Source organism: Chanos chanos, chromosome 3, assembly GCF_902362185.1.
Source record: "Chanos chanos chromosome 3, fChaCha1.1, whole genome shotgun sequence".
NCBI classification, from domain to species: domain Eukaryota; kingdom Metazoa; phylum Chordata; class Actinopteri; order Gonorynchiformes; family Chanidae; genus Chanos; species Chanos chanos.
In genome coordinates, this window is record NC_044497.1 from 17,328,222 (window position 1) to 17,354,004 (window position 25,783).

At 40.5% G+C, this 25,783-nt stretch overlaps 3 protein-coding genes across 4 annotated transcripts in view; 1 reads left to right on the plus strand and 2 right to left on the minus strand.

Moving 5' to 3' along the window:
* lyrm4b (LYR motif containing 4) overlaps positions 1 to 12,707 on the plus strand; it is a 37,326-nt gene extending 24,619 nt beyond the window's left edge. The window contains exon 3 of the mRNA XM_030769695.1: positions 12,235 to 12,707. Within this exon, the coding sequence (XP_030625555.1) occupies positions 12,235 to 12,303 (69 nt within the window). The 3' untranslated portion in view covers positions 12,304 to 12,707. The remainder of the gene's footprint in view (positions 1 to 12,234) is intronic.
* Positions 12,708 to 14,439: 1,732 nt separating this feature from the next.
* Positions 14,440 to 17,827, minus strand: ppp1r3g (protein phosphatase 1 regulatory subunit 3G). Its single transcript, XM_030769829.1, has 2 exons — positions 16,829 to 17,827; positions 14,440 to 16,780 (listed from the first exon to the last, which is right to left on the minus strand). Exon 1 carries the CDS (start codon positions 17,658 to 17,660, stop codon positions 16,851 to 16,853), a length of 810 nt encoding a protein of 269 aa, XP_030625689.1. The 5' UTR covers positions 17,661 to 17,827; the 3' UTR covers positions 14,440 to 16,780; positions 16,829 to 16,850.
* A 1,535-nt stretch (positions 17,828 to 19,362) lies between these two features.
* cyb5a (cytochrome b5 type A (microsomal)) lies at positions 19,363 to 25,125 on the minus strand. Of its 2 annotated transcripts, XM_030767170.1 has the most exons (5): positions 24,918 to 25,125; positions 23,004 to 23,132; positions 21,512 to 21,541; positions 21,314 to 21,348; positions 19,363 to 20,993 (listed from the first exon to the last, which is right to left on the minus strand). In XM_030767170.1, the coding sequence occupies exons 1-5, from the start codon at positions 25,050 to 25,052 to the stop codon at positions 20,906 to 20,908; spliced, it is 417 nt and encodes a 138-aa protein (XP_030623030.1). In that variant the 5' UTR covers positions 25,053 to 25,125; the 3' UTR covers positions 19,363 to 20,905. The 2 variants fall into 2 exon arrangements, with proteins under 2 accessions (XP_030623030.1, XP_030623031.1); XM_030767171.1 differs by lacking the exon at positions 21,512 to 21,541.
* Positions 25,126 to 25,783: the final 658 nt, after the last annotated feature.

The following is a 25,783-nucleotide window of genomic DNA, read 5'->3' on the forward strand; positions in this document are numbered from 1 at the left end:
AGCGTGATGGACATGTCTTCTCTGACCTGGTGAATTTAAAAAGTGGCTCGAAGGCTAAAATCGGGGTGGGGGGGTAGTATCCAGTGGTGAGGAAATGGGATCCTTCCAGGTCCCAGCAGGGGGTGTGCCCTCAATATATTTGGAAAGTTCTCTCTCTCTGTGGTCGATGTAGCTCCATTTTATCAGTGTCTTCGGTCCATGAAGGTTGAGTTGATTGCAGGAGTGTGGCCATCAATGTGAGATGTTGGCCACCACATCGATGGGGAAAATGGATGGAGAGAATGGATGGAAGTTGTTAAATGGCACTGCCGGGTAACCACAAAAATCTGTTACGTATGAAAGCTTTTTGGTTTTGTTAATGAATATTTAACAAGGCATATCAGAGAGTGTTAGGAAAAGCCAACAGTTATTGGAACTGATGTTTGGCTGCCAGAGGTTGGGGAGAGTGAAAGAAGAACCATTTTTTTATTGCCTTTATTGTAACTTTGAATTTATTCCTTGAAAAGTTCATTGTAAAATATTCACAGGACATATTTCTCAGGAATTTAACAGTCCAGTGTTACCAGACGTGACATTTTAGTCTTGTTCTGTGCCCAGAGGGTTTAAGTTACAGTGATTCCTCTATTTAAGAGAAAAGGAAGTCACAAAAGGGCACAAGATCCGACAGCATATCTGTGAGCAACAGTAAAATGCTCAGTTCAATACCCTGAGACAAAAACTGATGTTTTATCAGCATGTCTGGATGTTCTACATTCAAGTGGTCCCAAGGATTGATAAATGCTAATAGCTTTGTCACCTTTGCTGATTAGTAGGATGAGTTCAGTGAAATTTTAAATGTGTTATAAAAGTCCCCTCCACCCCTCTGTGGGTGATGACCTTGTCAAGGTCGCACATTGGTTCTTGGTTCTTAGGGAAGCTGTAAAAGCTGCTTGCCCTCTGGTGGATATGACATTCTTTATGTGGATTGATTGGTAGTTTCCTCATTATGACAGCATTCTTAGCGTAACTGTTCTGTACCGCACAGTTAGTCATATCGGTAGCTGGACTTGATGCTGATGATGGGAATCAGTTGGCGTATGCCTTAATAATATTCAGATTTCATTTTGGTTTCACCCTTAAAAGTAGGCAGAGAAACCCTCTCCGAACTTGTGTGTGACAGAAACAATTTCTCAAAGTATCTGCTCTGTCATGGTTATAAAGATTGGATACGTGATTGTACTTTTGTTGAGGTTGCTGATCTTCCCCAAATCAGAAACTTAAAACTGAATTGACTTCACCTTCAAGAATCTTCTGAAAACTTAGTTACTCTGATTTTGAAAGTGACCTTATACTGAGGGTTTCACTAGGGTCCAATTTCCCTGAAGGGGGAAGTCCTAATCATGATTCACCTCATCTCTTTGCACTGTCAGTGTTTAAGTCTAATGTTCACAGCCGGGGTGATGCCCTGGTTAAAACTCTTTGAGCTAGGACTTGTTTCATAAGCTGGTTTTTATACTTGTTTGATTATTCATGAAGGCTAGAGAGAGAGAGAGAGAGCGAGTGACTGTAATTTGGGCTCTTCCGGGCACTGCATCACATCGCTCTGACATTAAATAGGAGTGGTAATATTGGGGTAGATGGCTTAACGGGCTTAACGGCATCATGGAAACCACACTGATACACATAACTGCTCCCCTACACAATTTAGATTGGACTGCTTTGCTAGATGTACATACTATGTATGATCTAATCTTTGGGGTGGGTGGGTGGGGGTGTGTGTGTACTCACATTCCCTGTTTATTCACATGTATGCTGGCAGACTGTCCAATACCAGAGTCTATATCAGTCTATATAACATACTATAATTGGTGTGTCAAGAAAGAGGAAGGAAATTTGTTGCCAAAAGCATTTCTTATGTTGTCAGTCACTTCCCCTTGTTAGCTTATTCTCATCTCACATACAGAATGTCAAGTCTTCTGCCTCTACAGTAGACACAGCCTAAAGTCTTCTTTCTTTCCTGGGGGTTGTCTTGTCTTTCAAGTCTTCATATGGAGTCTTTCTCTGTGTGCATTAGCACTGACCTAGAGAAAAGCACTGCCTGTCTGTTTAGTCCCACAATGCACTGTTGCTTAACAGTAAGGCAGGTGGGTGCAGACACAGCCTACAGGCTGCATAATGTTAGAGGAGGGGGTGTCTTCTCTCATAGAGCTGTATAATATTGGGGGGGGGGGGGGGGGGGGTCTTCTCTCACAGAGCTTTATAATATTAGAGGAGGGGGTGTCCTCTCTCACAGAGCTAAAGTCCAAAGCCTAAAGCTCTGTGTAGGTTCACACAAGTTACTGCATCCTGCTCAGAACCTGAGAGTGGCCTGGAGTACATTTACATGCACACGCGCACACACACACACACACACATACACACACACACACTAATACATGCGCGTGCACACACACACATAAGATCTGAGCATATTAGGGAATGCTGGAAAAAAAAAACATGTCTGCACAGATCTGTTCTCCGGTGTCAAGCTCTGTGTGTATATGCATTTGTGCTTGTGTATTTACGTGTGTGTGTGTGTCTGTGTTTGTCTGTGTGTGTCTCTGTGTCTCTGTCTGTGTGTGTACTTGTGTGTATGTATACATAGGAATGTGAATGTGTGCCTGTTTGCTCTGTGCTAACTAGACCACTCTGGTGCATAAAATAAAAAGTTCATGACACTCATTTCAGTTCAAGTATGTTCTTTTTGTTTCTTTTTTTATATTGGCTGTCTGGTGTGGAAGCTCCTTCAGAAAAGGGTTTTGGTTGTGTGAGTTGATGCATTGGTTGCTGTCGCAGCTCAGATTTATGATGGGAATTCATAACTGTCCAAGGCACTGGGGGCATTGTCAGCTGAAAAGTGTCATTTGTCAAAGCCAGTGAAAACTCTGGTGAACGTGTCCATTCAGCGAGCACACCTAATCTTAAATGGCACAGAATGATCCATAATGCACAAGATGGCTTCACCACAGATTTCTGACCTGCACATGCCCTTGGAAGGTGTGTGTGTGTGTGTGTGTGTGTTAGTAAGCCCTGCTTCACAGTTAAAGTTTCTTTGCATTTGTGTCTGGATGTTTGCATGTGTTGTGACTATTGCAGGCACATATGTGGCTCCTAATGTGCTATGTGTGATTGTGCAGGCACATTTGTGTGTGTGTGTTGGTTTGCCTTATGTGTGTATGTGTGCAGGTATGTGGGTGTTGGTAGTGTGTGTGTGTGTGTGTGTGTGTGTGTGTGCGTGCGTGTTTGTGTGTGTTGCTTTGCCCTGTGTGTGTATGTGTGCAGGTATGTGGGTGTTGCTTCAGTGTGTGCGTGGGTGGATCTCCTCCCACACAGCTCTAGCCTGGAGGCATTTCACATAGCTCTTCCTGAATCCCATTTTCATATCTTTTCCATCTGAAATGGTGAAGTGCACAGTAAAAGCTGGCCCATGGAAACACATCATTAAACTGTAATGAGCGCCAGTTCTGCCAGAGAGAGAGAGAGAGAGAGAGAGAGAGAGAGGGAGAGTGAGAAAGAGGAAGAGGGAGAGAGGGAGAGAGAGAAAGAGGAAGGGAGAAAGAGAGATGGCCTGGGAAAGAGGCCTTGGGCCGTCGTTTGGGTTGGCGCTCAGAAAGCCTGCTCAGAACTCAGGGGAAAAAACAATGTGGAGAATAGAAAGCTCTGTGTTCGTGTGTGTGTATGTGTATCCTTCTGGGTGTTTTAGAAGATTCTGGGTATAATGATCCTCTGTTTTGCCTGACATTTGGGATAGAGAGAATGCTTTATGATAGTTGAGCACAGTTGTTAGAGCAGTTTGCATCCTCTGCACATTTATTCCCTTTCTTTCTCTCTTTGTGTGTGTGTGTGTGTGTGTGTGTGTGTCTGTGTGTGAGTCAGGTAATCAAGTGAGTACCTCCTCATTCTATCCACTGTAGTTGTGGTTTTATCTTGGTTTGACCCTTGTAGTAAATCAAAGAAATGTTGGGGAGTGAGGCCTTGGAGCAGTGGGGGTTTGTAAACTTTCTGTCCTTCTTCAAGGGCATTTCCTCTCTCCACTGTGCTAGTTGTGTAACTGAAGATGAGGAGGGTAATCAAAGAGGTCCCAGCACCCCCAGAGCAGTGGTGGCCCCAGGCTGAGTAATCAGGGCACTGAGGTCCACGAGACAGCCACAGCTCCGAACGGAATCCTCTCTTTATCTGCTCCTGTTTCCTGTCTGGCTGCCTCTCTCCTCCATCACAGGCCAACAAGGAGCCCAGGGAGAGTGCAGTTACTGCACCTTTTACTGTGGAGAGGGGTGTGTGTGTGTGTGTGTGTGTGTGTTAGTGAGAGAGAGAGATAGAGAGAGACAGAGAGAGAGAGAGCATCTAAGGATCAGCGTACATCCAGGTATTAAGTATTAAGTACCTGAAAAAATGAAGATAAATTGAGTGCTATTATGAATTGTGTAGATCACGTGGGAAAACATTTGAGACAGTGGGGGGAAACTGGGTATCAGGTCAGAAGACTTAACTTCAGCCCTTGATGACAGAAATGGTATCTGGCTGGTATGGTACTGGCTATAATTATCTTACAATAAAATGCCATGACTCTCTTTTTCTTAGCCCGCTTTTTGGAAATAAAGTTTAAAAATTGTTATCGGCATTGTCAGACCTCAGAGCCCAGGTCCAAAAAGAAAAAGAGTGTTTTCTGTGGAATACATAAGTGAGGGGGAAATACTCTGCTCTGTTACTTTATACAAACAACTTCAGCAGCAAGATACCTTTGTCAGGGTCACCTGAAAGTAAAGGACGCATAGATTTATCATCTATTCCAGTTGTGTTCAGTCACAAGGTCACTTCAGCTGTGTTTTCAATGGGCAAACTGATCAGCTTATAAAAGCCCAAGAAGGTGAAAGCAATTGGCATAATCAAAATACTTTTTATATAGAATGACAACTGTGACATATAGCTATATAACTCGTAATGTAAATACAGTGACGTCCAGCTCTTGTCATATTCGAATGATACTTAATGCACAGTGACACTGTTTTAGGGATAGATGGATATGAGGAAGGATCTCTAAACTGTAGTGCCAAAATACCTCTGACCTCAACAATTCTGGATCAGTCCCACCTCGGTCTCACCTTCTCAATACCAATAAAGATGAGAACTGAATGACCTCTGGAAAACACTCTCTTCTGTCTGACAGCTGACTGAATATAGTCTAAGACGTCAAAAAGCTTGTTTGGGGAGAGAGAAAGATCTGTCTTCTTTTTGCATTTTACCTCAGGGCCTGTTTATACCTCTAAAACTTTCGGTGGGAGGCAAAATATTCATTTTAATTGACTCGAGTTTGTTGATTCCTCGACGCTAGGCTCCATCCCTCTCATCTGGCGTCCCTCAATTTTCCCGGAGCCCCTATTTTTTTTTTTTTTTTTTTTTTTCCGTTGCAACGCCCTGCATAGTTTCATTAATATCTAATATCGCATAACACATACGGGCGCAGGCGGGTTATCGGAAAAGCCCCGCGGCTTGCTATCCGACGCTCGTGATTAAGAGATTCAGAGATCATCGCTTTGAAAAGCAGTCGGTAGATTCTCACCCAAAGCACATCCCCATCACACGTTTATTCTTGGCCCCGCCGTGTCGTGGTTGCCACAGTAACCCAATACCTACGAAGCGCAAAAGCAGAGCACATTTTCTCTTTTCTTAGTGTTAAATGTTAAGTATCCGATAAAAATAGCTACACCTCCGAGAGATGAAAACGCAGTCCTGTCATGAATAATTCGCCCTCGCGTTTTTAACTGTGCTTCGGGTCTTGGAATTCGAAGTGCACTTAAAAGCAGGAGTTAGAATAGACAGAAACGTCTGAGCTAACCGATTCCCTGTCCCAGTCCCGGTTGTTAAGCTAAACCGCTACTGTAAAACAGCAATTCCCCCTTTAACTCACCCTCACCATAAACTGGATCACAAGTTTATTCAACACATTACTCTTATCCAGCACATTACTCCCTGTCTTTTATTTATTATCTGTGTTCAAATTAGAGGTGCACTTGTAAGAGGTTTGTTGTCATGCGTTCCATTAATGGAATGCGTTCCATTCAACTGGAATTTCCACTAGGGATTGCGCGCGTGTGTGAGGCGCACCACCTTCCATCAGGGAAATACCGATAATTTCTTCAGGCTACACTGAACTTTCAGTATCAGAAATACGCTATGTGGGTTCTCTGTAGTTTGTTTTTGGGGGTCTCAGTAGTGAAGGTTCGAGCTCTGAGTGTAGATTCTGAGGCCATTAACCTTCAATATAGTATTTACTGTATTTGTGTACAGTATCGCTCAGGCCCGCCCCCCATTCCCCAAACGCGCACACACACACACACACACACACACAGAGTTATTTGACCAGAATAGAGAGGACAAAGAGACAGCAGTTTTGTCGCAAGGTGTGTGGTTCTCTGTCTGAATTCTTAAATAGTTGTGAATTTTGTAATGTCTTTGTTCTGGGGAATTCACAGCAGGGTGTGAGAATTTTTCTGCTGGTTTCAACATTACCATTAGAAGTGTGTGTGTGTGTGCGCGTGTGTGCACTGATTTATGCATGTGCAGGGATGTGTGTGTGCGTGTGTGTGTATGTGTGTCTTTCGAGGTCGTGTACGTGTAGCAGTGTATCTGCAGTGTGACAGTCTGGCAATGAGGTGACTCCTGCAGCCGCAACAATTAACATGAGAGTGTGTTACCTTTGTGCTGAGTGGCTAAGACAGCTGTGTGTCTCCCGTTCTTCCCGCCCCCTCAGCTCCACCCCCTTTCACTAGAGGAGCAGTGTGCAGTGTGAGAGGTCACACACAGAAACACGCCCACAACAGAACAAGGCTGAGTCTCGTGTGTGTGTGCGTGTATGTGCGTGCGTGCGTGTGTGTGTGTGTGTATGAATTCGAATGTGCGCGCTTGTGTGGAGTTACGTAAGTCTCTTCTGCCCTCTTGTGGAGTTACTTAGAAACACAAACAAACACACACACACACACACAGACACACACACACACACACACACACATAGACATCAATTAACTTTGTTCGTTCTCAAATACACATGCTGTCTCATCTGTCTTTTTTTTTCTAATGGCCATGCAGACTCGTCCTGATTAAAGATATTGTTCAGTATTCCAGCTGTGCCCCACTAGTACCTGAGTCCCTCTTTATTTCTCTGGATTTCTGCCCATGTCTCCACAAGTCTTCAAACATTTGTGTTCTAACGTTTTGTGTTTTGTGCCGTGTTGTGTCCTGTTTCTACCATTTGACAACTCTTTGAAGAAATGATGTTATCGAAAACTTTATCTTCCATCCTGTCTGGTTAGGATAAAGTTTACAATTCTGTTATGCTTTCATATGACTAGTTCATTCTTAGAAGGCAAAAGTCAGCTCTTGAATGATTATATTCAATATTTGTGTGATTGTCTGTATGTACTGCATGTTTGTGTTTGTGTGTGTGTTCTGATGGATCGCAAACAGTCCTTTCCTAAAAGGGGATAGAATTATATTAAAAGATAACAGAGGGAGAGGCCGGATTCTTCAGTCTCTAGCGCTTGTTACACCATGTCAGTTTTATCTGGTCCCATTGTCAAATGCTGTCAGCCAGCAGACACATTCTTTTCTAAACTGTCCACGTTTTGACAGGCAAGCAGCTGTTACGCTGTCTTTTAAAATATTGTGGAAACATCTGTCCTTACACCGGCAGGAAGTCCTAATATAGACACTTTAGCTCTCTCTCTCTGAGGAGTCACGCGTGTGTGTGCAAATTTAATGAGACGGTGTCCTCAACTGACATACCTGCAAAAATACAGAGTACACATGATCCAGATGCAGTGACACCTTAACTGAAAACATGTGTGTCCTAGACTCTAGCATGTTCTAGACCCAGGAGTTGTTGGTAAATAGAAATGTCCAGAGGATGATTAGTTGAAAGGGCTAATAAACACTGCATTGCCAAGAGCTGGGATGTTTCACCAATATGTATATCTGGTTGGCTTATTCTAAACAAATTAAGCAAATAGCCCTTTACTCCAGCAGTATTACACTGCCTAGCAATACAACATAGCATGTTGTGTTTAAATTTGATTGGTTATCTCACAAGTGATAGTGGAGGCATGTACCAGCAAAGCAAACAAATTGGTTTATTCTTGTAAATTCACCTTGATTACAAAAATGCGTTTTCGGTTAGTTTTGGCTAGTTTCCCTGTGTTAGCTGCACATTGGAGAGAAGGGTATTTTAGTCAGATCAAAAGTAATCTGCTTGGCCTGAGGTTCCGTGTCTGGGTGCTCTGGTGCTGACAGACAGGCTGAAACTCTATCCGTGTTCTCTCGGTGGGCATAGGAGTCTTCCTCTGCTGTTACGTACCCTTAATGCCCCGCTGATGCCAGGGAAAATAGAGCTGCAGTGGCACTGCGCAGGTTGGCACTGAGGAGAAATGCAGGGCATTCCAGAAGGGCAGCAGAGGACACGAAGAGACATGCCGGTGGTACCCTCTACCACCTCCTTCTGTGGATTAATGGAAGGTTCTGGAATATTGTCTTTTTCAGGTCTTCAGATGTTTTTTAAATGCATGAGTGGCTTTGGAAAAGGTGGGGAAAGAAATATTTCTGTCGCATTCATTTTCATTCATTACTCGTGCAGAAATCAGCGTGTTGCTTTGTTTTGTTTTGTTTTGTTTTGTTTTGTTTCTTGCTGACTCTAAAATAAAACGGCTGTAACTGTATCTAGTACATCTCGAACAATGGATTCAGCTCAAATATTTGGCAAATTCAGTAACTCTCTCACTTTTTTTTTTCCTTGCATAAGATATGTAATTTGAATACATAAAGAAGCAAGGACAAAAGGTCTTGGAAAAAGTTTTTAAAAATGTGTAAAGATACTGATTGTAAAACTACTTCAGCATGCTCGAAATCCTGACTTCTCGCTTATATGGTGTAGCAACAGGAATAAGAGCATTTTCACGCTATGCATGGGCACACTGCTACACCTGCCCTTTCAAAGGACAGAACAATTTGTTTGAGTAGGGGGAGCTGAAAAACTACATTTGATTGGCACCAAAACAAAATGATCCTGTCCTAGAACTCTGGAATGTCCCAACTTCTACTTCGTCCATTACTTTTTTCAGCAGTTCTAAAACTCTGTGTTTCACAGGGATTTCAAATTGGGTTCATTTGGCATGTAGGCTAGAATTAGTGTGCCCTCACAGTGGTTGCCATGGCATCAGTGCTATTCTCTTGTGAGAATATTCTCAAGAGAAAAAAATCTCCTAATGTATCTCTAATGTGCCAGTGCTGTGACTAGGAAAAGTACTGAAAGCCGATTAAGGTCATGACAGTATGAAAGAGGAGGGAGCGGTGGAGAGAAGGAGGAGTATAGGTGATGGGGACAGGTTTATGCGTACTGACTTGCAAGGGGGAGGGGTCGGGAGGGGGGGGGGGGTGTCATGTTGTCTGTGCATCATGCGGCACAGAGACCAAGTATGGCTGTGTTTTGGGTTTAGAAAGGGGTGTGTGTTGTGGGAGAGAGCCAAGGAGATAGACAAGGCAAGTACAGGTTTTGTTTAATGAGAGCTTACTCAACCTTGTTGCAGTCCCAGCTCTTTGAATGTGCCAAATTACTCCGGTGTTTTTCCACAACCGCATTGTAATGCAAGTTGTTACATTGTCACAAATAGAATGGTGTGCAAGGGATCTTACTCTCTTTCGTGAACTGTTTCTCTTTCATGAACTCCTCAGGATTTTGACTGCTTTGTTTATCTCCAGTGCCAGACTATTCAGGGAATGTCCCTTGATCTGAACTGATCGTGACAAGAGTTGGAATTTAATCATATGACTGTTTAATTAACAATTGAGCAATTTCTTAAACTCACTTAAACTCACTATTAAATTGGATAAATGATTGTTCCAAAACATTTCTGTCAGAATTTTAGTTTTGTGCACCTTTGTGGTCACATACTTACTAATTATTTGACCTGTCACATCCGGTCAAATACTTGAGCTGTTTAGTCAACTGCCCACCCAGGCTGCCACCACAGACCGTGATGCACTTCTTCTCACGCCTGCTTCGAGGGCCCTTTAGTCACTTCCCAGTGTCCCTTTGGGCTGCTTCGCATGACTGCTCCGCTGGTTTAGCCTTTTCAAAGTGAGGTTACGGACAGGAGGTGCGACGTGGAGGAGGCTCTGAGGGTGACAGATGGCTCATGTCGTTGGGAAGCTGGGCATATTTACAGAGGGGTGACCGAGCGCCGAAACCCATCTTAATTTTCCTCTTTGCTGAGCCATCACTTTGAAAAATGATCGCGTGTGTTCCGTTCGCCGACCTTGCATCTTTCGCCCGATATCCACGCTGCGGTGGTTTTCCCCTGCGGGGGAGAACAATTTGCCGCACGTTAAAAAGTGTCTTGATAACGGATGACTTCCTTGACTCTTTCTGAGGCATCTCTAATAGAGTGGTCGTGTGCTGCATTTAGCAGCCTTATCAGTCAAAAACAAACTCCTCTTTTGTCGCATTTATACAACAAATTGGAGCAGATTAGTGACAGCCTATGGTCCAGTACAGAAGTAAGCAGCTCTACTCCTGAAGGATTCCAGAGCAGACAGGCTTTTTCTCGAACCCTCCACAAAAGCACTTCTTATTTAGTTCAACAAGACCCTAAGGAGTCCACAGTCAACTCTGTCTTGCTGTGCAAAGGATTTTAAAGCCTGCAGTCCCCAAACCCATTGTGTTCCTGAAAGTATCCCCAAAAGTAGACAGTTCAAAGCCTGTCGTTGTCTATGCCTTTAAACAGTGGTGTGATAAGAGCTCAGAGAATGGGGAAAACGGATCCAGGTCCATATATGTGTGTATACATTTTTTTGCCCAAAGTTCCAATTTGTTATAGCATGAATGGAACGAAATTCTGCTGAAGTCTTACCCTTGAGCGATACAGAGGATAAAAGCAAAAGTCAACATAATGTGCAGACAATGATAGAAAGAAAAATGTGAAGCTGCAGAGTAGGTGTTTGCTAGTACTCCTTGCTGCTGTCAGAGAAATGGCAACATATCATTAAACACATAGATAAACAACACACACACTCACACAGAGAGATACACACACTCACGAAGATGCCTCGTGGTGATTTTGTCACAATTATGTCACGTATCTAGCTCTCTGTGAGTTATGAGGATCTGTAGTGATTATCTGTAAATGGATACCTATGTTTTGGCACCCTGTGGCTTTTTTAGAGAGCACTGAAAACCAGGACACCACTAAAGCACGCTTATTGCCATGGACTCCTGCTGGCTCAGTAACTTTTCTTTGAAGCCAAAACTATTTTTTTTTTACTGGAAAACTCACACAACAACTTTATAACTAGGAGAGAAGTGTAGGCATAGCCGGATACATGACAGAACAACAGAATTGCTTTGCCTGATGTGTGTGTGTGTGTGTGTGCGCATATATATAACAACAGAATTGCTTTGCTTCATGTATATATATATATATATATATATATATATATATATATATGTATATATATATGCATGTGCTGGCATAAAAAGATACAGTCACTCATTTCTTAGACTAAAGCAAATTCCAAAGGTGTGCTCACAGACACATGCTCTGCAGTTTTCTGTTTTGTCTGTCAATGTTTTCTCACTGTTCTCTGGCACTAGGTGTTTGGAACAGACAGTTTTTTGGTATAGGGTGTGCTAGCACAGCATGGAAGTGGCGTGGAAGTACATACCCTGTTCAGTATTGATTTCCCTTGGAGTTGGCCTCAGATGGGGTTTAACCTTCTGTCGAAAGCTAGGGCCATGAGGGAGAGATTGCCACATATCAAAGGACCCTAAACTCAGTTCTTTCCCATAATTGTCCAAACGTAGAGACATTGCTTTGCCATGCACATGGGCATTAAAATATTTATTTACATGTGTGTTCAAATTTGTAGATTGTGCAGAAACAGACACAAATGGTGAAAGAAAAAATATGGCAGAAATGGTTAGCATAAATTTGGCCATAACCAACCATTTTTTCTTTTTAACTCTTTGTTAGGATACAATGTTCATTGAGTGGATTAGATCAAATTCATGGTAAACTTTGTGCACTGTCCATTAGCGTTTAACTTTTATTTTGTTATGGAATTTTAAGTTTATTGTTCAGGTAGCTCTCTGCGCGCTGTGATATTCAGAGTTAGAACTTGTATATCAGTGCAAGTCCTATGAATTAACCTATTAATCTGTTGCTTTGTCAGGTTTCCATAGGGAAAATGTATGAGGTCCAAAGGACCGTCGTAGAACATGGGGAGAAGAAACCACACTGATTCACCACAGGAGAGGGCCTACGGGATGCGATCTGGTGAGATGGTGAAGTTTGTTTAGAGGAATCTTTCTATTAATTCCTCTGACTTTCCCATCATCCCAGACGAGCACCTGCATCTGGATGTATTCTTTGCGCAATGAGAGTGATACTGGAAGGGTGTTCTTAATGAGCGTATTCCATCGTTTCTATATTAGCCAGTTCCTCACTTCCTCTCTCCTGCTCTCACACGATTGGATGGTTCCTGTGATCCAGTTCGTGCTGACCTTAACTGTGATTGGACAAGACTCCGCACAAACTGCCTTCTTTCACGCACACGTGTAGATTCCTGCTTCAACATTGTGTACTGTACATATTGTTTCTCAATGTCATGTATGATAAGTGTCAATAAAGCTTTGTTTATTTGGGTATTGTTATTAGTCTTTATTTTTTTTAAATGTTTTGATGAGGAAAAAAAACACAAACACATGTACACATAAAGAACGTTCCACACACAAAGAGCATTTCAGGAGCTTTCAGAAACCTAGGAATAAACCTTTTAAGTGTCATCATTAATGAAAGTTTACACCTGTCTTCACATGCATCAGTGCAAGCTTCAGTGAGTTTTGTACAGGGTAAAGGTATATTCCGCAAGGCCGAGTATGTAAAAATAGATCATTTTGTTGGTTTTCTGTTTGCAGTGACCTAGTGACAGAGAGGCACAGGTTTAAAGGTCACATTACTCAATGTCTGTTAGCGTCTGGAGAGGGAGAGTGCATGTGTGCGTGTGTGTAGCTTGGGACCATGAAAGTTTGAGTTTTTTTTTTTTTTTTTTTAAGTTTGCACCCAGATTTTTATGGATGATCTAGTTATGTCTTCATTATTTCACTTCATGCCGTGGAGGTTTGACAGAACACGTGTCTCTTTATTTTCAGTTCGGTAATGAACTGTAAATAAAACGCTGATTTTTAAAACGCTGATGCCCCGTCTCTTGCCATCATTCTGTATGTATTTTACATGCCCAAAAGTTATGTTACTGAGGTATGGATCTCAGTTTCTAGAAGTGAAGATAGAAGCCAGACTGCCATCAGTGCTCAAACATGAGAATGCAACAGTATATTATCATAAACTCTTTGATCTGTCAGCATCATAAAAACAGGAGGCATCTTGCCCACAGGATCCATCAGATTACTAAAGGTTTCAGTTCTGCTTTCTGTAGTGTCCTCAGTGGAGTTGGCATCACGTTTTGTCCATAAAAACAGTTTGTACACAAACCTGTGACTTGAAAGTTGACATACGTGCAGCTTGTGTTGTTTACAGTGGGGCTGTGTCATTATTCAGCATGGCCAACATATGTACTTTGGTAGAGCAATATTTAAAAGGGTTACACTGTGTCCATATATGGTGTATTAGTGTCACCAGCCTGGCTCTGCTATCTGTGAAAATAATTGAGTAATTTTCAGTTCATGAAATCTAGCATTTTACATTCATGTTCCAAGATACTTTAACTTGGTAACAGTCCAAACACGTAACACACTGCTCTGTTTTAAAGTTTTAATAATAATTCGTCATATTTAATCATATTTATTATTATTTAATAATATTAATATATATCTTTCCCGTGACATAATTATGCCACAGAAAACTAAACAGATGAAACACAAAGTAAGTATTTACATTTCAGATTTTAAATTAAAGTTTAATTACATAATTACAGTTGTACAAATTGGTATTTTGCGGCACTATTTAGAAAAATCTCAAGCTATTCATACAACATATGTACAGCCTTTTTAAAATACATGAGCAACTTTGTTCCCAGTGAAATGATACAGTATATGTGCAAGAGGCAGGAGAATAATTAAGTGGTCAAACCTGATGAGCGTTGAAAGATCCAAAGCTGTAACATCACACAACGTAAAGTCAGCAGAGAGGAAGCTCTAATAGGACGTCATGTTTCTTTTGACTAACAAAGACCGGTGAAGGCTCAATAGTATCAAAGCCAACAGCCCTGAGCCACTGTTAGAGACATGACAGTTAGTTCAGGCCTATTGTGTCTCTTCACTACTACACGTGTCTGTTTTTATTATTTAAATGGCTGGGAGAAAGGCTTAGGCTCAACGGTACAGCAGCAAATACAGGAAGGATTAGAGCTACAGATTTGTAGGTAGTAAACTAATGCTGTGCTTTAATAATATTCATTCAGAGAAAATGAATGACCGTCCTTGAAACATGACTCAGAATGCTCCCTTAAAACCCATACAAAAAAAAAAAGAAAAGAAAATTGTTATGACATTATGACTTGTGAATAATCTCATTACATGCAATGCATTAAATAACTGCTAAAGAATTGATTTTAGATTTGTGAAGGTAGAAGGCTACCCTTCCTAACTGTACCTGCTCTTTAACTTTACTCAGATGTCTTGGTCTAATTATGAGTGGCAAGCTCACAGCTTTCTGACCAAAACATAGCTGTTTAAATTTGCATAATTTCACTCTACAAATAGCTGGTGTTTTATATTAAAGACACTGGACCAGTTATATAAACACCCACATATTCCCTATTGCAATGCATGCTCAATTCCGCTGCTATTACCTGTCCAATTCTATATTACGACAAAAGTGAGCCCAACACTTCTAGACTGTCACATGCCATTCCCTACAAAATTAAACAAATATCTCTGATAAACTGAACACACCAAATCACACTGCTTGTTATAGCACTGTGATGTTCCTGGTACCCTCCATGGAGTTCCACTCTCATAAATCACTATATTCTGTAGTTAAAAATAAGCAGAGGAGGTAGTTGGGTTTTGACAAGCCAAAGGCCTTGCCACTGGTGGGAATATTCTGGCTGGTTTGTGACCTGTCATAGATTCATAATCACACTCAAGAGAAATGTAACAGAACAAGTTGCTCTATTCAGACATGAATCAGAACCCAATGTGTCAGGAATGTGTCCTCATACAAAAGACAAACAACCAAGTCTAGGACCCATGATCAATGGTCTTTATAGCTGTCTGAGGTCCTCTGTCTATAGTCCACACTGAGGGAACATCAGACCAACCAGACAGATGCTGTCGTTTATAGCTAGGCTTGCTTTGCTGTCCTGTATGTAGAGATAAAATCAGCTTTATGGAAAAATTAAACTTAGTGTGTAAACAGGCTGTTATATGGATGCCTACATACAAAGAATACACAAAGAAACCTAAAAAGGAGTTGAATCATTTTGGCTTTGGGCTCCCCTTTTGCTGGGACAAATTCAAATCAGAGCCCCTTCAAAACAAGAATCATTTCAATACCCACCCAAATTTCAGATCACACATATATAAATGGGTGAGTTAAAAATAGAATAAAGATGCTGTGAGTCCAGAATCTTGTTTAGATCCAAACCACCCAAAACTACGAGAGTAAGGGGAGCCAGTTTTGGATCAGTCTTTCTATGTAACTTCATTGCTGCTAAGAGTACCAGCTATTGTGTCTTAACATGTTTTTTCATGGCAGAAATCCCACAGAGAAAACACTGTTGAATGAATCATTTATATGGCTACATGATAATTCTGTAACACACACAGAGAGAGAGAGAGAGAGAGAGAGAGAGAGAGACTTTCCAAAAATGTCATCTTTTGCCTCTAAAAGTCAGTGTTTTCATACAAGCACTTACAAGTCCATGCTCCTTTATCACACAGATAGGGAAGAATTGCCACACTGAGCTCCATGAAAGGAGTTTATGCTTTTCAGCCGAACACAAATGCACACAGATACTCATTTCATTTGCATTTGACGTGATTCTCTTTTAAATGCACTTATATTTTTTTCTTATATAAAGAAAAAAAGCAGAATACAATACCCAGAAAAGGTGTTGCAGTAAACAACAGACATTCAGATCTGCTCACTGCTCAGGTTAACATTTTTGCATCAAGACTGTGAATAATATAAATAGTTAGTGTGTTTTTGAAATATTTTGTATTTCCATTTTTCAGTATACAGACACTTTCAGCAGAAGTCCAAAGTATCACGCAAGTGTCAGATTAAGTTCAAACATTTGCACAGACAGAGCTCGAAAAGCATGTGGATGTTTTTAAGGCACATATCCCAAGATTACAGAAACAAAAACAAAAAAACAAAACAAAATCCCTTTGGAAGGATATCAGAAACTGCCCACTGGCCATCCGAATCCAGCAATCAAGCTTTTCAAATCACTGTTTGAAAAATATGGTGAAAAAGTTGCCAAAACAGACCCGACAGAGAATTTCATCTTCAGTCTCAGTTTAAGTGTTTAGGCGACATTAGATGGTGCATGGGAAATACCGCTCTTATTGCACTAATTCAGTCTGGGCGTAACCAAAATACGCCTGTCAGTTCATGTCAGCCCAGTTGTTGATGATCTGCAAAACTCCATACTCTGCTGTCTCATACAGCAGAAAAAACAATTGGTCAAACTCTCAGGAACAGAAAATGGGCACATGGTTTAATAATGTCGCTCTCACAGAGAATGAAGGGGCCGTCCGGCGCTCCATTTGCGTAAATAGTGAAACTGGTGTTTCATTTGCGTAAAAGCCGGGACAGTTTGGTTCAGGTAGTGTGCAGAGGCGTTGACTCGAAGGGTGACAGACACTGATACTTAAGTGAATAGTTCTTACCCTCGTTGTTGTCCCAAAACTCGCAGTCGTCTGTCCGAGAATACACTGCGAAATGTACATATGCGTTTGGATCCAAGAAAGGGGGTGTGTACATCGTGAAAGAGAATCTCTCCCCAACCACGTTGTCCTCAGAGGGCAAGGGAATCGCTTGTGCGTCTACAAATGACAGCCATTCGTTAAATGTGTATCTTACACCGACCTCCTTCTTAGTGGACCCCAGGATAAGCGCTCGTATCTGTCCGCGTACATCAAATTCAGTTATTGTAATATTTTCCAGGGCGATGTAATATTGCTTGACCCGTGTCTCAAAGTCGCGAGACTCAACTGGCATCTTGAAGGTGGGTATGAGGCGGTTCATCGTCAGTGTAGATTTGAAGCTGCCGCACAAGTCACTAAGAAACTCTCGGTCTTGTTGCGGAGGGAAACTTTTGAGCCTGTTCAATACCGTGGAGGGAATTTCTGGGTCTTCAGTGGTACTGAAATGTTTAACACTGGCCAGATTTAAGCCCAGGGCATCAGCAAATTTTACTCTTTTCCTGCAATTCTGTGAGATTTCGTTGAAGAGGCTTGCTTGTTCTGGATATGCGGGCAGAGATTTCGCTCTCCTCCTGTCTTTCACATACATGTCTTCTGGCTCCAGGTCGTCTTCGAATTCTCCACCATTCTGCTGGACATCCTCACTCATGTTGGACCCGGTATTAGGTTGCACGGATTTGTGATCGTCCAAAGCTGGCTCGTACATCTCAGTTATCTGTCAGACTCTGCAAGTTGCACTAACAGTACGTCGGCAAAGTTTGTCAGGTTGATTATAGTCACTGAAATAGGGCCGCCCATATGCCGGAGCCAACTATTAGCCAGTTGCTCTGTTGAACAGCAGAATCACTGAACTACGTCACAGGAACGTAAACCACAACAGTGAATGCTCATAAACTGAGTTCTGCTCCCAGATTTATATTGATCCAGATACGAGTCCACCCCCGCTTGTTTTTGGTCCGCTGTTTACTGTGAGGAACCACGCTTTCTAGTACCCCGTGTATAAACACAGTCATTATGTAAGAAGTGATCACCGGCGAATTAAAGTTAAGTGGCAGTTCAAATGTAAACCCTAGTATTATTGTGACTATGTAAACTGTTTCTTGAAAACTAGTTCTTGAATTGTTTCAATAACTTGATCATAATCGATTATAAACCTTTTACATTCGACCTGAACCCTGTTAGATTTCAAATAAGTGAATGCTTTCTGCTCCGTTTTAGCTGCCATATTGGTAAGTCCTATACTAAACTTAGTATAAGGTCTAAGTATAGGATAAGATCGTAGTATAACATAATATCTTACTAGTTACAGTAAGAACTACTGTAAGAGAGCGTAAACTGCACGTGCACTCGTGTTTGCTGAGGGCCAGTGGATCAATATAGAGGGACTCAAACTCAGTAACGCTGTAGTCGAGGATGTCGACGGCATTGGCGGCTTCTCCACCACAGACGCACGATTTTGAGCGCCCAATCCAAGACGGTGCATATTACTTAACGTTGGTTAATCTTTTGCCCAGCGAAACGGTAATGTTTGTTACGAGTTGTACGTGAAAAACGTGTTATTTCTTACGTAACAATAAAAAACAAACCCCAGTTCACTGGACTGTATGTGAAAGTAGTATACCATATAAGGAGTAGTCACCTGTTTACTTTTTGACCACATAAAAATTGTCAACCATTCTGTATTATGAATCCAAATCTTAAAACTTAAAGTGGATAAATTTGTCGTTGCCATAGTTTTTACTGTGAATTTTCGGTCAGTTGTTTAGAGTGGAAACTAAAATGAAGTAAAGGCTCTCGAAGATACGAGATACACCTGACGCACTGAGTCAGGTGTATCTCGTATCTTCTAGACTTCTCCCTCATTTCTCATAGGTTTTTATAACTTATCCAAAATCCATTAACAGCAACTTTTGAAGGCATATTTTCTGCACAATGTGTGGGTCGTGTCCTCAGCCAGGTCAACCATCTTATCACTGGGTTTTTGAAGACGCAAAGGAGTCACTCTTTGAAAAGTCTACTGATGTTTTTAAGTGATTATATTATGCTAAAATAACTATTTGCAGTAGTATGTACAGTAATGTCAGTAAAACCTAGTGTTTCGGCTCGGCGCCAAACAATTAAATTATACACATTTATTACAGTACAACAATGAATACCCATATATTGCACAACTTAATAATAGTTACAGGGTTTTGGTTCAGTGCCTCATTTCACCACTAGATGGTGCAGTAGCACCTAATTTGACATGCTAGCAAAAAATATCCTCATCAACTTTTCCAACGATGACCTGCATATGAACAGTGACGCAATGGTGTGAATAAACATGGTGCCTATAACTGTGTTGCGTGAGTATATGTAAGCAAGGGGGTAAAACCAAAACGTTAGGCCAACCTAACAGACAACATGCGCACAAATACAGTATCAATTTTATTGTAAAATATAATGCATTTGTACAATTCAGCTACTGCACGCACCACAGCCTGTGCTACTGATGTCAACTACTTTTTAAGCATTGAAATCTTTCCGTTAAAAATATAGCAGCACAAACGGAGGGACAACGTGGCTTCATCCGTCAATGATAACTTGAATCAGCTGATAATAGTCTCAAGGCACGTGTGTTTCCACTAATGCCGCTTTTCAGACTAATGTATGTCGGTTACCTGTAGTTATTGGGTTGACGTTAAACAGAAAGGAATGTTTCAGGATACGCTGTTATTTACATACAATATGTTGCATTAAAGCGAATGTTCAAATAGTCTTAAAAAACACAGACTATATATCTCTAACAGGATTGGTACATTTTTGCTGTTACGTCAAAAACCAGAGAGACTAGTGTATTTGTTCCTTGACTGTCTCAGGATGATGATCACATTATGAAAAATGGGCACAAGCATTTGTGTAATGTTTAAAAATTAAGCAAGCAAATGATCATATTAAGATTATATGCAGAGGGGTGTACTGAAAGTACAAATATATTGTTAAATACTTATTTTTTAAATATCTGTTTTGACTGATTCAGTATGTTTTCAAACAGCTTGGTGCCAACTGGGATGTTTAAAGGATTCCAAACTGTGATTCACATTTAAAAATATATATATATATAAAAAGCAAACGTCTCTAGATTCTTCTCTTGGGATTCATGGTCTCACAGAGAGAGATTCCCATGAAACAACCCCAGAGAGCACTGGTTCAATACTGGGATATTAAAAAACAAAACAAAAACATATCATACCTTCAGTTCTAATCTACTTAATGTAAAATCCTTCAAGAAGTTTCCAGTTGCTTATGCTTACACTGCTGCTAGAATAATGCTAATTATTGCAAAAGCAGTTTCAAAGAGGCTCAAAGCTGGGTTCTTAGGACTGTAGTTCTTTCTTTTTGAGTGATACTGTCATGACGATTTTCACTGAATCAAAACAAGACATATCTCCACCAAAAACTAATTGTCCACATCATATATATTATCTGTTATTTAAAGAGGATTTCTGTGAAAAAAATTAAGAGTATTTGAGTTCTCTCTAATGGCAGGGAACTATACCAATAATGCTCTTTGTTTTGAGATGAAGTGACAGAACCACTGACATAATTGCACAAATTATCAGCACAAGAATGACTGTGTAAAGACAACTGATGTGCTAAACACAATAGCAAAATATGCATATATCAAACATCATTTTTCAGTTTTTTAAAATTCATTACATTCAATTCAATTCTACAAACATACACATCAACATATCTCAATAAAAGCTCTTTTTTTCATTCTACATATCAATGTTTAAATCTTATGGGTGGAAAAGTGAGACACAGTACATAGTAACAAAAGAATGCCTTCATTAGTTTTCGATGACTGATTGGTTGAATAGTCTGAAATGCATTATGGGTACTGTAGTACTGCAGTTGTTCAGTAAAAGTGATGCCAAAGCTCCTCCAAGGCAGAGACCAAAAACACAATCATTCCTGATCTTCTGAGCTGTACATTCGGTACATCAGTGTAATGATCGCTGCTGCCAAAGCTGGTATCAACCAGTTTGTCCACCAGCTAAGTCAAAACAAAACAAAAAACAAAACCAGAGATCTTAACACTCTTTTGTTGTCTGATTGTCAATTCTAGAACAGCTCTAGAATTCTTGAAGAGAACGGCCAATGGGTTGTTTTATCTACACAAACATGATGCAACCTTGTCTGGCTGCCTTGCACAAAAGAAGATTACGTGACATGTTATGTGGGCACTTTTTTAACCATATCAAAGGTGCCTCTGACTCAAACTATGTTAATGTGTTACTTTACTGGTCTCATGTATGTACAAATTCATGTCTTCACAAATAAAAAAAAAAGAATTCTCACGCTTCTATGACATACCTTGTTGTTTCAGGAATAGTTGTGACAAGTGATTCCTGTAAAAGAAAAAGTGGGACAGGCAGAAAAGAAAAGAAATGTTTGGTTCCATTGAGATACAGCACATTACCTTGAACGTCACTGATGTCTTTTTCTGTCAACACAGTCTAGGATGTCATACAAAGACAGACAAACGTTTGCTTTATATCATGTGGTACTTACTGGAGGTTTGGCGATCTTTGGCCTGTCATCCTGTTGAGAAAGAGAGAAGTTAGCCTATATCAGAAGTTCAGTATATATGTGTGTGTGTGTGTATGCGAGAGAGAGAGAGAGAGAGACAGACAGAGACAGAGCAGAGTGTGTGCGCGCGCAGGCGCCTTCTCTATCCTATTTCAGAGGAAAAAACAAAACAAAACAAAGTGCATTGTAAATTTAAGTTTTATTACTTTGCAAGACCAAATAATATGGGTTTCCTGCACACTCAGTGTTCTCACCATATATAATGTTTAAATATTTGAATCTCTTTAATACAAAGGTAAAACTAAATGTTCACATACAGTTTTAAGTCAATGTAAGATAGGTTCTTGGGGACTAAAGAGGAGGTTTCTGTGAGCCATATGATGTAAGGGCTTAATAGAACTTATCTCTGGCATGTTTACTTGTACCTGGTATTATTTTATTAATCAATGACTCTTGTGGATTTTTTCCTTAATGCTTTGAAATGTATCAAAGCTCTGTACATTTTCTGTGTCATTTGTGGTGGTGGATTTTTCCTGAATTTCAAAATAAATGTTAAATACCTAAATAAATGTTGAAGTGGGTTAAAACACACAACTAAAAACCAATTTGTGGCCAGCACAAGGTCTATGATATGGTGTGGAATCTGGTTGAAACAGTTTTGTTTTTTTTTAATTCATCTAAGTAGTGAGGATGAAGAAGTCTTTAGGTACTTGTCAAGATAAGATGTGAAGCTATTTTGCTCTATCTGTCTGGAGAAATGAACATAACATATTAAAATTTTGATAATAACATAACAGAGAGAGTAAGCCTTATGATTTCATTAAAGGGATGTAAGTATTATAATGAGCCAAAATGTGAAAGAAAAAATGTTCTTTTTTTCTGAACTGAACTGTTCTTACAGTTGTTAAAAACCTAAAACTTATTTATCACTGACATTTAACCTACATACAAAAATACAACAACATCAAAAAGAAACCATTTGTGCTGATGTTTAAATAATACCCCATTTCTTGATTTATTAATAACAGTAAATTTACTGGAAGACAGACAGATGTTTAAAGGGACACTTGGTAAGTAGGCTTGATTCAGCTTGTCTCTTTCTAACCGTTTTTAAGCAGGCTTCTTATTCAAATACATAATCATCACAAAACAGCCATACCACGTGCTAGTCCTACTACTACTCCCAGTAGTCCTTCTGAGACAAATGTCAGGTGGTCTATGTCATGTGGGCTGGGGAGAGGTGAAAGACCCAGTGACACCAAAACCCAATTCACGTGCCCTCGACAAAGAGCCAACACAAAGGCCTGATAAGAACGTTGATTAAGCCTAGTCCTAGACTACATTACAACTGCAACTCAAAAATGCAGTTAGTCCCACATGCATAAGCCAGGATTGGCTGATCCTTGATGGACTCACAGGATTCCTAAACATGTGAAGCAACGTATCAGGAAGAAGCATAACTCAGGATACTTACTGGATGAAGTTCTCCAACGATCATGCTTCTAGCCATCTCTCTTGCATCCGTCGAATGTCCTACATCTTCAAAGCTCTCCGTGGCATCTCCACCTGCCTGCTCACGCAGCACCTCCTCTCCACCTGGATGCTGCGGAGATTACATTCTACATGAAACCCTCTCATTCACTCTGACCTGTTAGTTAAAAAAGGCTACTCATGCGTCTCTATTTCAGTGTTTCTCAATCCTGCTCCTGGGGGACCCCTGCTCTACCTACCTGACTGAACTCATCAGTGGCACTTCTGATTGGCTGAGCACACCTGATTTAATCAAGAGCATGTTAATCACACTAATCAGGTGTGTTTGGAGCGAGGATAGATAGAAGATATGGAGAGCAGGGGTCCCCCAGGAGCAGGATTGAGAAACACTGTTCCTGGGGGAAGGCTGTGCTGGCTTTATTGCAGCAGCTGGACAAGGCTTCAGATATTCCATCCAATGGGAATGAGAGGAGCCCAGCCTTAGACTCTGACACTGTGATAAGAATTTACCACAGATTATTCCAACACAGTAAACAGCAACGACGTGATATGATAATAAAGCCTTTATAGCAATGCATGCCTGGTGTGTCTCAAGGGAGCGCACAACATAAAATGATAACAGCGGTTCACTGAGAATAAAAGAGCCTGTTGTAGATAGAGTACATTGTATGTTTTATGTAGCTGAATGTTCTAAAGCATCAGTCCATTACCCAGTATATTCTTTAATAGATACAAGTTTGCATTTAAAATACTTTACCAGTGTTAAAACAATCACATTAAATAATCTATAAAAGCTTTAGTGTGTTAATTTGATATGCAGTTTAATATTTCAATAATCAAAAATGTAAGGACTGCCTGTTTTACATTTTATTTGATGCTGTGTGCCTAAAAACTCACTCGACAATGCTAAAACAACTGGGCTTTCCCTTTTTTCTATGCTTCATGTGAAGCACACTAAATTGAACAGGATAGAAACTTGATGAAAAGTTGCCACAAAGGACAATGTCTAAAGGTCTAAAGATTCGGCCCCCTGACCAGCGTAAAAGCAGGATGACTGAGTTTTCTAAAGCATTCATTTAAGTGTTACTGCTGAAGTAGTTTGTTCAGACAATACCTAGTGCTCATCTAACTCAAATACAATATAAACGATAATTTAGGACAACCGATACCGTTTTCCTCAAGCACAGCGAGTTTTTACGGTTGCAAGTATATTCATTTGGTCTGACAGGCAAGAGGACACAAACAAAAAATATACAACCAATCTGGAGTTTCGGGGGTGGGTCTAGCATTTATTTACGGACGTACGATCTGACCGTTTTATGTGTCTGCAGAGGGTCTTCATCTTCACCTCAGATGAACCCTGTGTGGAGTTAAACGTCTGGGCTTGGCCGAAAAGCTGTCCAAAGCGAGGGTTGTCCACTAGTACAAACCTTCATGAGTGGTCGTGGGCCATTGCACAGTACAAACGCAAATCTGAAATATATCCCAAACTGTTCAAGAGAAGTCGACACAATTTACGACGTAGCTATACGAACGCAAGCGCCCCCAGAAGCATTTTAGATAGGCCTATAGGCTAACCCCCTCGTCAACAACCTATGTATGAACGTGAAAAGAACTGCTCGAATCCTTAATATGCCTGCAATAATCTGTAATACTCTATTAAAAAACTCGACGCTCGAGGTTATATCGACATGCGTTGACTGCAGGTGTATATTTCATAATGATTACCGATAAGTGAACTTATTCCATTAACGTTAAACAATCCTTGCGAGCAAATACTTAGAAACAGAATTTACTTAATCTCCAAATACTTGAATTAGCAAGATTAAACATCGAGCCAAAAATCATTTTCCCCGGTTTATTTCATGATTAAAGTCCGAACCTGTCAATAACTCACCTCCTCAAGAAATTTAGTTACGTCGTAAATTTTGTAGTCGATGATAATCCATGTACTTTTAAATGTGTTTCGTTCTTCCACTTCCGATAAACGGTAATACTTCACACCTTCTGCTTCAGTTCCGTTTTTTTCCATTGATTTTTTTTTAAACGTGCTGCTCTCTTTACTAAAACTACGTGGGTTTGAATGAATTGAAAGTTCTCAAGTACACAGAGAATTTGGTCACGAACTTCTGTCTGGTTACAATTGTAGTTCCTGACAAGTGCAAGACACGCCCAGGATGTGCTCACAGGGAATCCGATTGGGTAATAATGTTGTTTTAGCGTGGTTCTGGTGCATTTTTATTGGATTTCATTCTGACAATCAATTTGTCGACGTATTAATGGCAAAGGCTACAGAATGACTAGAAAAAGTTCACCAAAGTTTAGTGTGAACAGAGGTCTCGGCTTACCGAGCTACGTCCTCCACGGAAGTAAAAAAAAAACACAGTTACCACGAGTTACCAATCATGTACGTAATGATAACAACAACAACAACACTAATAATAATAATGATGATGATGATGATGATGATAATAATAATACAATTAGCAATACAATCTTTAACTTTGTTTAAAGAACATACAGCAAGCATAATTAGGAAGCCCGTTGGAATGATCTCCAAATGTTCCCGCCAAGTGAAACAATCGGAAGTGTTTTTCTCTGCATTTTAGGTTATTAGCATACATATTCGACAGTCGAACAAATATACAGTTAAAGGTGAGTTATTTTCAAGAACTATTACAGATGCAACGTGGAAGAGTGTCTAAATTGCATTCGTAGTGACATTACTATCTTTTAGCCAATGTCAGGCTACACGTAGAGTCA

Coding starts and splice junctions, on each gene's coding strand:
- ppp1r3g (XM_030769829.1), bottom strand. CDS start 17,660: ATGTACGAGCCAGCTTTGGACGATCACAAATCCGTGCAACCTAATACC.
- cyb5a (XM_030767170.1), bottom strand. CDS start 25,052: ATGGAAAAAAACGGAACTGAAGCAGAAGGTGTGAAGTATTACCGTTTA. Junction 23,133..24,917: donor TAACTAAATTTCTTGAGGAG/GTGAGTTATTGA, acceptor TAATCTCCGCAG/CATCCAGGTGGAGAGGAGGT. Junction 20,994..21,313: donor ACTATTCCTGAAACAACAAG/GTATGTCATAGA, acceptor GTTTTGACTTAG/CTGGTGGACAAACTGGTTGA.